The sequence below is a fragment of the Stegodyphus dumicola genome, chromosome 1 (genome assembly GCF_044657685.1).
Source record: "Stegodyphus dumicola isolate Sdum_Otavi_A_Nest chromosome 1, ASM4465768v1".
Lineage (NCBI taxonomy): Eukaryota > Metazoa > Arthropoda > Arachnida > Araneae > Eresidae > Stegodyphus > Stegodyphus dumicola.
Genome location: NC_140768.1, coordinates 99907428 through 99921754, shown reverse-complemented (window position 1 = coordinate 99921754; position 14327 = coordinate 99907428). Strand labels below are relative to the sequence as shown.

Here is a 14327-nt window from a genome sequence, read left to right as displayed (position 1 = left end):
AGTAAAAGTCCTGCTGTCCTGCATTCAACTAACCAGAAAGCTCTATTTAGTTTTAGAATTTTATAAAAAAAATTCCTCCAAAAAAATTTAGGAAAGAAGAGATTTGTAGTGCCATTATAGAGCTCATGATACTACAGTACAAAGACTTTAATCCGGACTCGTCGGGACTTCAGCGATTCCGGATTACAGGTTTTTCCGGATTATAGATCATCAATTTAAATCTGGTAAGATGGCATGCAGAAATTATAAAATAAAAAATATGAAACCATAATTTATGAAATAAAGAGGAATTATGATCTAAAGGGTATCAGAATTTACAAAAAAAAAAAAAAAAAAAGCTTAATATTTATTTTTTTACTTGGTTGATCTTTACAATATGGTAACTGGTAGTTTGGCGACATTTTGGAGGCGATAAAGGTTACTACCTGGGACTTTGGTAATAATGTGAGCAGTACTCAGTTCCGATTACGCATTATTTTGCGTGAGGGAAATGAGAGATCATGGAATATGTCATGTGATATTAATGGACGAATTATGGTTCTTTAATCGGAAAAGGGGGGAAATCGGGAAAAAATGTGGAAATTTTGTATTTAGCTTTATTCTGTGTTGTGTGAAACAGTGTTTGTTAATTTTTGGATCCCATGGCCCTAACTAAAGTGAATTCGAAATGGGTATTTAGGCATTGTGATAAAGAGAAGTTTGCTTTTTATTTAGCGGAGGAAGTATGGAGGAAAAATTCGCAGAAAAAAATCTTTCAATAATTTTATTGAATGAATTAGAAAAGTGTATCCGCCACATAATCAAGATTCTGAAGAAGATTAGGTAAGTTAGTATTTTTAATTATTTGAGGATATTATTTTTATGCATTGTTCTAAATGTAAGGTGGAAAGGAATTTGGTATTATTGGGAAAATTGTTATTAGCAATGATTTAGTTTAAAGTAATTAGGATTGTAAGGTAATTTTTATTAATTTAATGTATGTGCTCATTTATATTTTAAGTAGTGTTTTTGAATTTAATTATATTTTAATGAAATGATAGTTATTTTGTGAATTTTATGTTTGTAGGAATTTGGTATACGTTTTAGTTGAAATAAACGTGCATGGAAATAATTTAAATATCTGACACTAAGTATTTGTAATGGTTGCGGTATGAATTCGTTGGTGACGTTTATAATATAATAGATGATTTAGAGGTAAAAGTTTTTGGATATTTTATTTATTTTATATGTGGAAATGTTCATATTTGGAAAGGGTAAATACTTTTTCGCGGTCAGGTAATTTCATATATGTTCTTTTTACCGGGTTTAAAGATAGAGAAAATTGTCATGTATTTTCATGAAATTTTTCTAATTTATGAGAAAAAAGCAGTGTACATGGATATAGTGAAGAGTGTGCGCAATGCCATTTTTTGCAATTCTGGGATGTTTTTTTAAGTAAAAATAAGTCGGCGTGTACATGGTTTATGTGTATGTGTTATTTTGAAAAACGCGTAAGGAGTATATGGTATTGTGCACTTTTTCCCAATTTTGCAGTGAATATTTGTCATGATTAAGCAGTTTTGTTTGATAAAATTTCTAGCATAAGTGTAATTCGGCTAGTAGATTGTTGGAAGAAGTGTTCAGTAGATAAGAAGAAAAGAAACATGTCTTTACTTCGTGAAGACAAAATGGTGGCGGGGAAAAAAAATAGAGAGTTGCTATAGGAGAGTTGGTTGCCAAATTTTCGCCAAAAAATCGCCAAGTTAGCATAATGTAAAGATGAACCGTTTACTTTATTAAACATTTCTTTCAATGTTGAATGTAAGTTGTTTAAGTTGCTTTGTTTTATGTGCTAATACTTTCTCTTTAATTCTATAAACAGATATAATTTCTTGTTCAGTTACAAAGTGCCGCTGTTCAAGTCCTATAATTGTTGTGTCGAGAATACCAACTAACTTGTCAATCGAAATTTTTTCGTTTTTCACTAATCTCTCTGTCACTTTCTTCATGCCTTTATTCATTTTTGCAGTAATTCCACTTTTTGTTTGATGGACATTGAAACATGCTTTCGCTTTGTAGATCCTTTGGCAGCTCCAGAATCAGAAACTCTTTTTGACATAATCGAAAGTTCATGCTTATTTTTTATAAAATTGCTCTAACAGTCTGCAAAAAACAATAAGCCGGATCCAATTAGAAGATTAAGGAACAATGCAATCTGCAACATTAACTGAAATAGATAATTAGATAATTTTAGCCCACCTTATACCGTCTGTTATACATTAAATGCGCATGCGTAAACAATACACATGCGCAGAAATTTTGTAGCTTTGAGGTCCATATTATAGATCATTCCGTATTATGGACATCCGGATTAAATACTTTGTACTGTATTAACATGTATACATTGTTGGCAAACAGTGTAATTTAGCACCAGTAATGGATAAGCATTTTGTTCCAACAAGATCATAAGTTCATTTTGGTTTAATGTAAATTCTATTAATTTTTTATGATAAAACTGGTTTAATTTTTATAAAGAAGGATATAAGTTTTACTCTTAGCATTTTGGAAAAAAAAAAAAAAAATATGTTTGAGACTGCATGAAAAGGATAATTTTCAAAGTTGCAGGATCTGGGCAACAGAAAACCCACGATATGTGATTTTGAAAGCATGTGAACATTGAGGATGTAATGTGAAAAATTATTATTAGTAATTAAATTTTGTATGCCTTTTATCCATAATTTGTATCTGTTTATTATTAGCTAAATAAAGAACTATATGTTCATTTAAACTTCTACTAGAATGATTGGAACATATCCGGTATTGGATTAACCATCAAGTAATATAAGCACATGTTTAGAGTATCAATGAAAAGATGTATCACTAAAGCATACTATAGGACTCAGGAAAAGGAATACCACAAATCACATTTGAGGTTTGGTATTACTGTGTGATGCATGTATTCTGACTGCTCTCTCATTATTCTCAATATCTATTTTATTGCTTATTATAGCCAACAACACCACCAAAAGAAAGAAGGGGGGAAAAAACACTGGATATCAAGGTAAAAATCTTTTGGCATATACCTGTGGCTGAATTTATGGATGATGAATCTGATGAGAACTATTCTACTAAGTCTTTTCCACAGTTATGATTCAGTAAATTTCTAAAGACAGAATGTAGTCAATCTAAAATTGTAACTAACTAAATCTCAGAAGATTAAAACTCAAATCCATCAATCAACGTCTTCTGTGACAGCCATAATAAATGCAACGGTATTTGAGCCAAAGACTCCCAACTTAACTTCTCAAGAAAGTTCAAATGATGAAAGTTTTAGCCAATTTTAGTATAGTATCACCATATGCTGGCCTTAAAATCATATGTGAATTATTAAATTCTACTAAATTTTAGTATTCACCTAAAATTCCGGAGCAAAATAACAATAATGATTCACCCTTAAAAGAGCTTATAAACCAAAGGGTAATGATGATACCCGAATGGTATCGTTCAGGGAAAACAGATTCAAACATCTTACTTCAGATGAAAACGAAAGGAATGACAATCCAGAAAATCAAATCAAAAAGAAGATAAAAGAAACTCCCAATAGTTTTTGCCCAGAATTCAATAGAATGGATTATAAAGATGTTCTGTTCAGCGAAGTTTGCAGTAATCACCATGGAGCATAGATGAAGTAACCTATGCAGTGTTACCCTGTTAAAAATGTAGTCATTTTTGAAACGTTCAAATGTACATCAGTTTTTTTCTTAAAAATTCACTTCATACTTTTCTTTTCTGAATTTTTTATTCAAAAGTCTTCTGGCTTTTCACTCTTACAGAGTTGCGAGTGATATTTTTAGACCTTGCACGTCCGAAGGTTTAGAAGGATTTGAAAGCAAGATTTATAGACCTGCAATTCTGGATTTATAGAGCTATGATACTACCCAAAGATTCCAGAAAAATATGACCAAATAAAAGGTGTTTTCATGGTGTTAACACATAATGGATGAGTATTATAGAAAATTTGTGATGAAGCTCTTATTTTATGGAAAACTTTTGGAAGAATAGTGAAAACAAAGTTATTTGAATTTTCTGCTATTGATCCTAGAAATCTGCCTCTTAACATGTTTATCATCCCTTTATTTTCTCATCTTTTCACTAGACACAAATATGGAAGATTGCAAGAATAATTCTAATCTTGTCACATGGACAGGATGTGTAGAAAGAAATTTTTCTGTAATAAAAAAATTGAAAACTGACAAGTTAGAAGATTTAACTTATATGTCTCACTGCATCACACAGGGCATTCACAATTTCTGTGGGTCCTAAATTTTAACAATTTTGCCAGCCCTAAATTTTGTTGCTCATTGTTTCACTAATTTCTGAAAATTCTACCTTACTGGCTCTTGCAGCGGCCCTAGCCTTGCATCATTTCATATTTATTCTCAGTACTTATATTATTAAAGAAATAAAACGAGCATCTTCTATACATTCTAAATACTTACAGCTCTTTAGAATAACAGAAATCTTTCGATCTCCACAAAAAAGTCTCATTGCCAGTTTTATCTTGGAATGTATGGTGCAGCTAAACTAAATCCGAGGAAAAAGGAACAGAGAAGGAAACTGGCATTAGTGTATATTAGGGCACAAGAATCTTAAGTGCTGAGAGTCTTTGTATGTCTTAATCTGGCTTGGATTAAGCACTTAAAAGGGCCTAAGCACAAAAGATTTTTGTGCTCCACATACCTGTCCCCCCCCCCCCCCATTTATTTTTTCTTTCTTGGCCTTAGTTTTGCTGCACCATTCCTTGGTAAAACCAGCAATAGAAATTTTTGTGGTGCCACCTTTCCTTGAATTCCTAATGACCTTTTTTTTTTTTTTTTTTTTTCTTTTTCATTTTGGTGCTTACTTTCCTTAATGCTCTAAGCACCTGCTTATTTTGCATAATGGTTAGTTCAGCTCTGCTGATGTGCTGTCTCCAACTACTTTTATTTTCAGTGGAATTTCATAATTGAACTAAGCCTACAAAATATGTTGGCTTTTACATGACTGAAATGTGTCTTTTTTTTTTTTTTTTTTTTTTTTTTCAAACTCTTAATTTTAAGTGTTGGCTTTTGATATTCAAGTTGATAAAAAATAAGATGATTGTTTTTATAATTTTGGAGCAGAAAATTTTCCCACTAATTTTGAAAATTTTAAATGTGTTCATTTAAACTTATACTTTTCACTTATTAAATGTGAATTCCTATTTTCATCCACTCAGCTGTCTAGAATTTTTATGTATCCTTAATCCTGCATTTCCTGATCTTTAACTGTACCTTATAAATACAAAAGTAAAGAATTATTTTACTATACTATACATCCCTTGGGTTGTCATCTTTGAGGTATGTGGGATGGCCTGAAGAGGAGGCTAGTAGATGTCTATTGGGGTGAGGAAGAGTCAATGTCTAGCTCGCCCCGTGAAAGTCCATCCACAGACAGTAGCACTGTATAAGTTCATGTGCAGTCATTCGATTTTATTCTTTTCGACTTCAAACAAATTTGCTTGTTCACATTTGTAAAAGTTTGTAAAGTGGGGAGCATCTCTCTCTGTACGAGGATCACTCTGAAAATTTTGAGATACACATAGGTTTTCAAAGTTATAAAATTTTAGGAATGCTCAAAATTGTCTCATCCAGCATTAGTGCACATCTGTAGGTGGCTTTTCCAAAGATTAAATGCCTTAAGCCATTCATTTCTTGGAATCAAAGGGAAAAAAATGCATTTGTAGCCTCATCAATCTCATTTTCGGAATGAAAACCATGTCCATGTAAGTTCTTTTTCAGATTAAAAAATAGCCGGAAGTCACATGTAGCTAGATCGGGTAAACAGAAGGGGTGTTCTATCACTCTGATGTGTTTTTGTTCAAGAAACTCTATTGTCAATCTTGCTGAATGAGAAGATGCATTGTCATGGTGGAGCATGAGTCATCTAATATTCACTTCTTGACTTTGTAGTGTCATTCACTTTGTGGTGTACTAGTTAGCTGTGACTGTCGTCTGCCCTTCCAGGTCGATGGCTTTGACCAAGCCTATACTTCTGAAGAAAAATGGCATACACTACTTTTTTTCATGGCACATTATTATGGCACCACTATTGCACGTTTTCATGGCACCATTATTGTGGGTGTTGGATCATCATCAAAGACTAATACTTTATTTTCTTGATGTGTTTGAACATCAAAACATTTTATGTATGTTTCATCACCAGCTGTGATTTTAGAAATAAGACAGTAGCCGCCATCCTTAAGTAATTTAAGTGTCTCTTTACTGATTCTGACACGCTTCTCTTTTCAGTGCTCATTTAAATTATGGAGAACCCAACGGCAAACTACTTTTTTATATGCAATTCTTCATTAATAATTTTATGTGTGGTGGTGGATCCAATATCAAACTCTTTCTATTGGTCTATTCAGTATCTGTTCCTTCATTTGGTAGGTGCAGCGGTAATCATCGATTAATATTTTCCATACGGCAGATGCATTATCCAGGATTACTGCTAACAGTAGTCTTCTTGTGTGTTCTTCATCCTGAAGAGAGTTACACCTGTAATTCTCTAAACCATCTGAATGTAGTAGCACAAGATGGACCTTCATTTTCAAATGCTAACTGTAGACATTGAACGTATTCATGTACTCCTCTGGATTAAATCCCACTTTAAAATCATAGAATGATCTCCCATCACCTGCATTTTTTCTTCTGCCTAAAATTTATTCTACACTAAACTACTTGCAGTTGGTTAATAAAAAATCGTCTGCTAAGCTAAAATAGTTCATATTTTCAAATCTAACTCTTAAATTTTTTCTGCTACTTATTGTCTGCGCATATCTAAAAAATTTCGGAGGGACCTCCATATGAGTTGAGAATTAACTTTAAGATATAAGTCATCACTGTCTGTGTATTATATAGTATGCTATTGAACTGCAAGTCCCATATCTTAGAAATTAAAAACTTATTTATCATTGCTGCTAAGCATAATTTTAGAATCTTGGAGTATTCCTGTAAAACCTTAAGATAGAACTCTCACTGTTAACTGTTTTGACTTTAATTCTTGTTGTTTAACAGTTTAACTCGTAGTGAAATTTTCTTCAGAAATTTTACTGTTACATTTATGAAAGCAGTAAATTATTATTCTTAAATAATCAGCAGCTTTTTTCTCTTAAGAATGAAAATTTTTTTGAGATCTGTTAAACCATATATCTAAAAAATTAAATATAAAAAGTAAGTTTATAAATTTGCATATCTTTGTAAATTTGTGGCAGCTGTAATTAAAAAAAAAAAAAAAAAAAAAAAAATCAGTCTTTAATGGCAAAATATCTTGATTTGTATTAATATATATATATATATATATATATAGTTTTATTTTTTATTCTGTATATTGAAAGATGCAAAGATCTAACCTTTTTGTAATTGGAGCTATAAATCTAGCTTTATAATATTTGTTCGTATACAAATTGTTGAAATGGAAAAGAATAATTTATATTGAAAAATAATTTTTATTACTTTATTATAATGAAATATTGTAACTTTTTAATTGAATTACTGTTTGACTTTTTCTCTACATATATTAATTACTTATTTACAGCAAAACGAATTGGAAGGAGATGCTCAATTGTTTCAATATGGAGATGAGAGAGGCAATTGGCAGTTTAGAAGTTTTTTAGCCAAATTTTTATCAGAAGAATATGGGGATCCTGTAAATAGGTATAATATCTTCAAAATTAGAAATAAATGGTGTTGTTTCAGATTAAAGTATTTTAAATGTTACAAAAGCAGAATTTGGTAGTATAAAAATTGAATGCATTATTAATAACTTAATTTATCTATTTTTTCCATGTATGTGTGTAAATGTTTATACAAATACCTATGTTAATCCTTTAATTTTGTGAACAGCTTATTTTTCACATAAAATATTTCTCCAAAGATGCATCACTTTTCTAATTTTGTTTAAAATTTAAATTTTTGTAAATCTCAGCAAACAGGAACATCATTCAGTAATTTCTTTTCTTTGATTGAAGTGCTGATGTGTTTCTTTTTTCGTTTCTTTTTCAAAAGAAAGAATTAGTTTTGATTATCATAACTTAACAGTTGCAAAATGATAAAATGCTATTAATTTTTTCCAAGGAAAAGGTGATGTCTATACAGATTGATTTTGTTATGAAAACTATAAAATGAAATCAACTTTTACTGCTACTAGAGCCCCAAAATAACATTGAAAGACTGTGTTGTAGAAAGAAAGGATTGCAGAGCAAATGCTTGTATGAATGTCAGCATATTCCTTTTCTGATGGCCACTTTATGGTTTATTTACTTCCAATGGAGTTGTTGCTGGTAGAATTCTGTCTACTGAAATTAGGATTGAATCACTGTTATAACTGTTTATTGGAGTAATCATGTTATCTTGTTTGCAAGTTCTGTGTTTGTCCTTTAAATAAATAAATAAATAAAAGTTATTTTGGATTTAACTCTTAGGGTATGGATTTATTTGAAAAAATTCTTCTGTTGACTTTTTACAAACAACATTCACTGAAGTACTGGAAGAAACTTGCTCTAACTTAGGCAAAACAAGTGCATGACATGTCTAAGTCATCAGATATACCCAAAAGATTAACATATTAGCTGTTCCTTTGATGAAGCTGTAGTAATCATTAGGGTTGCCACTCCTATCATTAGTTAGTTTTCATGTTGCCATTTATGCTTGATGTCAAATACTGCTCTATTAACTAAAAAGTACCCCCTTTTTTAAAAGCTTATGACTGTTTCTTTTTAGCATACTAAAATTCAATTCACTGATATTTGTTGTCTTCCAGTATTCATGAAAATTTTTCTGTCATGTAATTAAGCTATCATTAATACCAACTAAATTACACATTGCTTTCTTACATTCTGTGTATGCTAAGATTTTTTTTTTTTTTTTTTCATTATTATGCTGTTTAAATTTTCAGTGCATATTTATAACTACTCAGAAACCAATTGTCAAGTTTGTACCACTTGTAAAATTTTATCAGAAAGCTTAGAAAATGTTCATAATTTGTATAGTTTAAATTAAAATAACTTATTAACTCATTAATGAAGCATGTTAGAAATAAATGAAAATGTTTATATATATTTTGAAATAAACGCCAGTCTAAAATTTTAATATTTAGCTCTCAGTATTTTGAATTACAGTATGTAACCAACAAAAACGTCTTGCACATAACAAACTTTGGATTTCAGGTAGAAATTCAAATGAGTTAGAATTTTTTCCCTTTGTGATATTATTGTTTATGTAATTAAAATATTTTTTTTTTATTTTGTTAATAAAAATGTTTCTTTAAAACAAATCTGTCCTGTTAGCTGTTTTCAAATCTTGCATGTGACTTGCATGCAGTTTGAGTTTGAGACCACTGCCTTAGGATACTAAAATTTATAGAACTAGTATTTGCAAAATTGTTGAAAAATGTATGATAGGTGTTCTGCAAAATGCTGCAATTCATCATGAAAGTATTTGAAACTCTTTTCAAAATGCATGCATGCATTTATGATGTATGGCTATTTTGTTATCTGATATTTAAACATTTTTCTGGAACATTTCTTATGTATATTAGTTATTGTGATTAGATTTTGTTTAATGCTTGGTGTTGTATCATTTTTTTCCCTTTTTTTGGGGGGGGGGAGGTTAGATTTTTATCATTGTTTAAAAGATAGTCGTGTAGAATGTCAAAGATGTTTTTACTGTAGCTGGTATTATTATATTCAATATTTAATTTCTAATGTTTTCATATATTTATATTTGTGTAACTGAAAAAAATGTTTTATTGTTACTTTACTTAGAGTACAATATAAATTGTTTAAAATTTTTCTTTATAGTGAGCAGCTGTTTCTAACTGGAGGTGCTTCTAGTGGTTTGTGGTTAGTTTTAAGTAGGTTATTTAGAGCTGGCAGCCTAGTCTTTGTTGAAGATCCTTCCTATTTTGCTGCCCTAAAAGTCTTTGTTGACTTAAATATGAAAGTAATAGCAGGTGAGAATTATTGTGAGCTTCTATATTCAGACATTACCAAATTGAAAATAGCATGTTTATTAATTTCAGTATTTGTTTAATCTTCAAATGCATCTTTATACAGTACAAAGTCCGAAATCTGGACTCGTGGGGACTTTGGTGATTCCGGATTTGGGATTTTTCCGGATAATAGATCATCAATTTAAATCTGATATCAAAATGTACAAAAAAAAAAAAAAAAAAAAAAGCTTAATATTTATATGTTTGCTTTATTAAACATTTCTTTCAATGTAAGTTGTTTAAGTTGATTCCAAAAAAATTCTAAAAGTTCCTTTTTCTTATGTCATATACAGTTGACTTTCCAGTGCCATACTCCTCGCATAATTTTGAGACAGATATACCTTTATCCATTTTTTGCAGCAATTCCACTTTTTGTTTAATGGACATTGAAAGATGATTTCGCTTTATAGATCCTTTGGCAGCTTCAGAACTGGAAAGTCTTTTCGATATAATCAAAAGTTCAAGCTTAATTTTTATAACAGTCTGCAAAAAATAATAAGATGGATCAAATTAGAAGATTAAGGAGCAGCACAGTTTGCTACATTAACTGAAATGCCTTAAAATCAGTTAAGATAAGTTTAGTCTAGCTTAATAGTATCCGTTATACATTATTGGCTGTGTATCACAAGATTGGCGACGAAAGCCAAGTTGTTCTGCTATATTTTGTCTTGCTCCTATTGCGTACTGAATTAAGCCTGAATCATATTAGTTATTTACTATATCTACGTTTATTTCTTGCACATGCTTAAAACTTATCCGAGTCCTGAATAAATAAACTCCCACATATACTTAAGGCTTTATTTAGGGCTGGTGCAGTCTCTAAATTCTTCTACAAAGCACCTTCCTAAGTTCTAAATTTTTGCCGCATCTAAACTTTGGATCCCAGTGCTTTCACCTCCCCTAAATTATAAAAAACTTCTCATCCCTTAATTTTGCTGCTCGGTGCTTCCCCAAATTAAAAAAATTGTGTCTTCCCTAAATCTGCCGTGGCTTCTGGGTGTATGGTGAATAATATATCAGTTATTCTTAATTAAAAAGCACTAAATGTAATCTTTTGGCCTATGAGTTTCATTAACAAAATCTATTTTTAGCATACGGATAGAAATTTTTGTTGAATTTTATCTCACCAACATTTCTTAGAACATTTAAAAAATCTATAATCATCTCCAAGTGTAATGTTAGCAGAAAAGGTTGCCTTACTCTTGTTATTCAATATAAAAAAAAAGTTTAGACATCACTGCATGAGTTATTACTGAAGCTGTCATGTATTGATAAACATGCAGTGTTGAATGCAAAATATAATAAATAATGACTCGCCAGGTCAGCGTGAGGGATATAAAATAGGGGAATGTTTCGGTTTGAGATGTGATGCCAAGCAGACACTCAGTTGCGGAGCCAAATTATTAATCTCACAAATTTATGCTTACATGATTGTTTTTTCATAACAGTATATTTTATTCAGTGCCTAAGTGAAATTAAGAATCAAAATTAAGTGAAAATCTCCACATGTTTTATTATGGAAGGAAAAATCAAATGTGCATGCGTAAAGCGTACCAAAAAAAAAAAAAAAAATTTGTGACTTTGAAGTCCAGATTTTAGATCATTCCGGTTAATGGACGTCCGGATTTTGAACTTTGTACTGTAGCAATAGCCTATGGTGGCATTTTATTTAGTTTATTGCAGGTTTATTTGAGATTCAGCCACATCACAAAATTGAAATCTCCATCTCCTTTATGAGCTCTTACTGCTTATTTCTGGTGTTTATGTGTTGCACAAATACTGCTCTATTCCTATGGGATGGTAGCCAGATGAATTAGTGTGTTACTCTCATCTTCTGGTGTCTATTGATCTGGTATTTTTGAACCACTGCTTAACAGTTTTTTTGCCTGCATGTGACAGCATTCTAGTACTGATAAGCAATCAGAATTCATTGTTTCACAATGTGCAAAATGATTCTTTAGTGTTACAGCATATTTTTTCATAAATCCCTTTAGTAATTATTAAAACCTCCTGGATAATAAAAATTGAACTACTTTTTTTTATACTTATATAAGATGATTTAAATTCAGATTATTCAGTAATTAAAGTCACTATTTATCTAATTTGTAGATATAAAATCCATTTTGCATACTCTTATATTTAAGAATCAAAGTCATCCAAATTGTGCATAGAATCTATGTTATTATAAACAAATGCTCGATGGTGAAGTACACTTTTCTCTTTCAAATCTGAGGACATCTTCACTTAGTCTTTTTGAAGGTTTAATGTTTCTTAAATGGTTCTCAGAGTAGTCCATTTTGAAACATTTTTTTTCTTCTTAATTTGATTTACAGATATCATGAAATCAAATGCCTTTAGATCAGTATGGACTTCAAAAGGTATTTATTTAAATTAACCAGTTATTTTATATTCAGAATCTATACTTTCATCTTTCCCTTCTGTTTCCTGACAGATGCAAAATTTTAGCTCATGTGTATTTAAAGGAGGTAGAAAGAGATAGTATTTGAAGAAAGGTTTTAGATTGTTTAGACAGAGTATATTCTGCCTCATAGAGCTTTTCATGCTGGTTTGCGCCAACATGCACATTAATTATTTCTGCCTAGCCTTGGTTAATTTAAGATTTAAATTTAATTTAAAATTGAATTCCCTGCTTTTGACTTTACACCATTAGTGGTGGCTGGTTTTGTAAGCACCAGGAGTGCCTTCTGTTCAGTTATTGGAGTTCTCAATAAACGGTTCTTTTACAGTCTTCTTATGTTTCTGTTGGATTAACTAGACATAATGATAACTCGCTTAGTTTAATCTATTCTATTCTCATGACTTATTATATGTTACCAAAAAAGAGTGACTCGACAACTTCTCGCTTGTTCAAAGCTCCTGAAGCTCTTTCTTTCCTTGCATTTGAGATGGAACTATTCAGATAATTTAAAAACTATTCTTGACATCTAGGAATTGTCTGTAGAATTTGTATAGTTCTGCATGTTGCATCATGCACCACTTGGATTCCATCTTTTCCATCTCCTAAACACTTTTCTATATCTATAAAAATCCAAACGTAATACAGTAAGGTGACTGATTAAGAACTGCAAAAATAACAGCTGGTCATGTTCTTTTGGTGTGGTCTGAAGTGCAGCTGATTTTTATAGAATCTAAATGTTTGACCTAAATGTCCAAAACCTGGATGTAAAAAAAAAAAAAAAAAAAAAAAAAAAAAAAAAAAAAAAAAAATTGTGAGATAGGAGGGACTTTTAATCACATATGAATATTGGTTTAGATGCACTAATTTGATAACAGTCAAAAGTACTTATTATCAAAAGTGGACATAAGTTTTGAAACGCAGTGTATGTTTATATATTATATTGGATCATATTAAAATTTCTGTGGTTTTTCAAATTGAGGCATGTTTTCTTCTGATTATTTTGTTATTATTTATATGGATTGACCTTCACAGAAGTGGCTGTTTAAATAATAGTCTTCATGTTATCCAATTCTAGTATGTGTTGGAGCATGTTGTCAATTAAGTTAGAAATTTGTTCCAATTAAATTTGATCCATATGTGTGTGTGTGTGTGTGCACATGTGCACACACATGCATATATGTGCAGAGAGAGAGAGAACATGCCAAAAGTAACGATTTTTGTAATGCAGTGTACAGTAGAATAGAAATGTGAGCGCAGAAACACAATAAGTATAAAGAATGCAAAATGAATAATCATTTTAATTATGGATATTTTACAAGAAATATTGTATAATATTTACAAGAATTGGTCAAATGAAAGACCAGCAAATCAGCTTTCATGTCTGAAATGCATGGTTTTTGAAATCTTATATAATTTTAAATGTAGGCTTTTGATGTTCGAGTTGATAACAAATAAAATGATTGTTTTAATAATTTTTGAGTAAACATTTTCCCTTTTGATTTGGCATCTCTAAGATTAATTCCATTTTTTACATGCTCAACTAATTTGAATTTTCGCATATCTGGAATCTATCTAATTTCCTGAACTTTCCGGATAGTGGAGCATTTATTATAATATCAGAAGTTATTTCTCATAAATAATCATGATTAACCCTTTCAGCATTATGGACGGATTTTTCCGTATTGAAAGATGGCTTTCCAAATCGTCACACATGGATTATTTTGCCAGCTCTTGATGAATCCAAAAGCGTTTCAAACGATGTTTTCTGCCTTACATTTTCCGCATCGAAATCATTGAGGATGGAACATTCTGTACTGTCGTTCCCTCACCTCCTGTTGCGCTTAATTGGTAGTGGGGA

The 14327-nt window shown here is 30.8% G+C and overlaps 1 protein-coding gene across 9 annotated transcripts in view; it reads left to right on the top strand.

The window, feature by feature from the left end:
• LOC118180895 (uncharacterized) overlaps positions 1–14327 on the top strand; it is a 111258-nt gene that overhangs the window by 16016 nt on the left and 80915 nt on the right. For all 9 annotated transcript variants that reach the window (XR_015041587.1, XM_085818196.1, XM_035349957.2 and 6 more), the window contains exons 3-4: positions 7597–7715; positions 9860–10011. Coding sequence is in view for 8 of the 9 variants with exons in the window: in XM_085818196.1 (XP_085674322.1) it covers positions 7597–7715; positions 9860–10011 (271 nt within the window). In the remaining variant the exon portion in view is untranslated. The remainder of the gene's footprint in view (positions 1–7596; positions 7716–9859; positions 10012–14327) is intronic.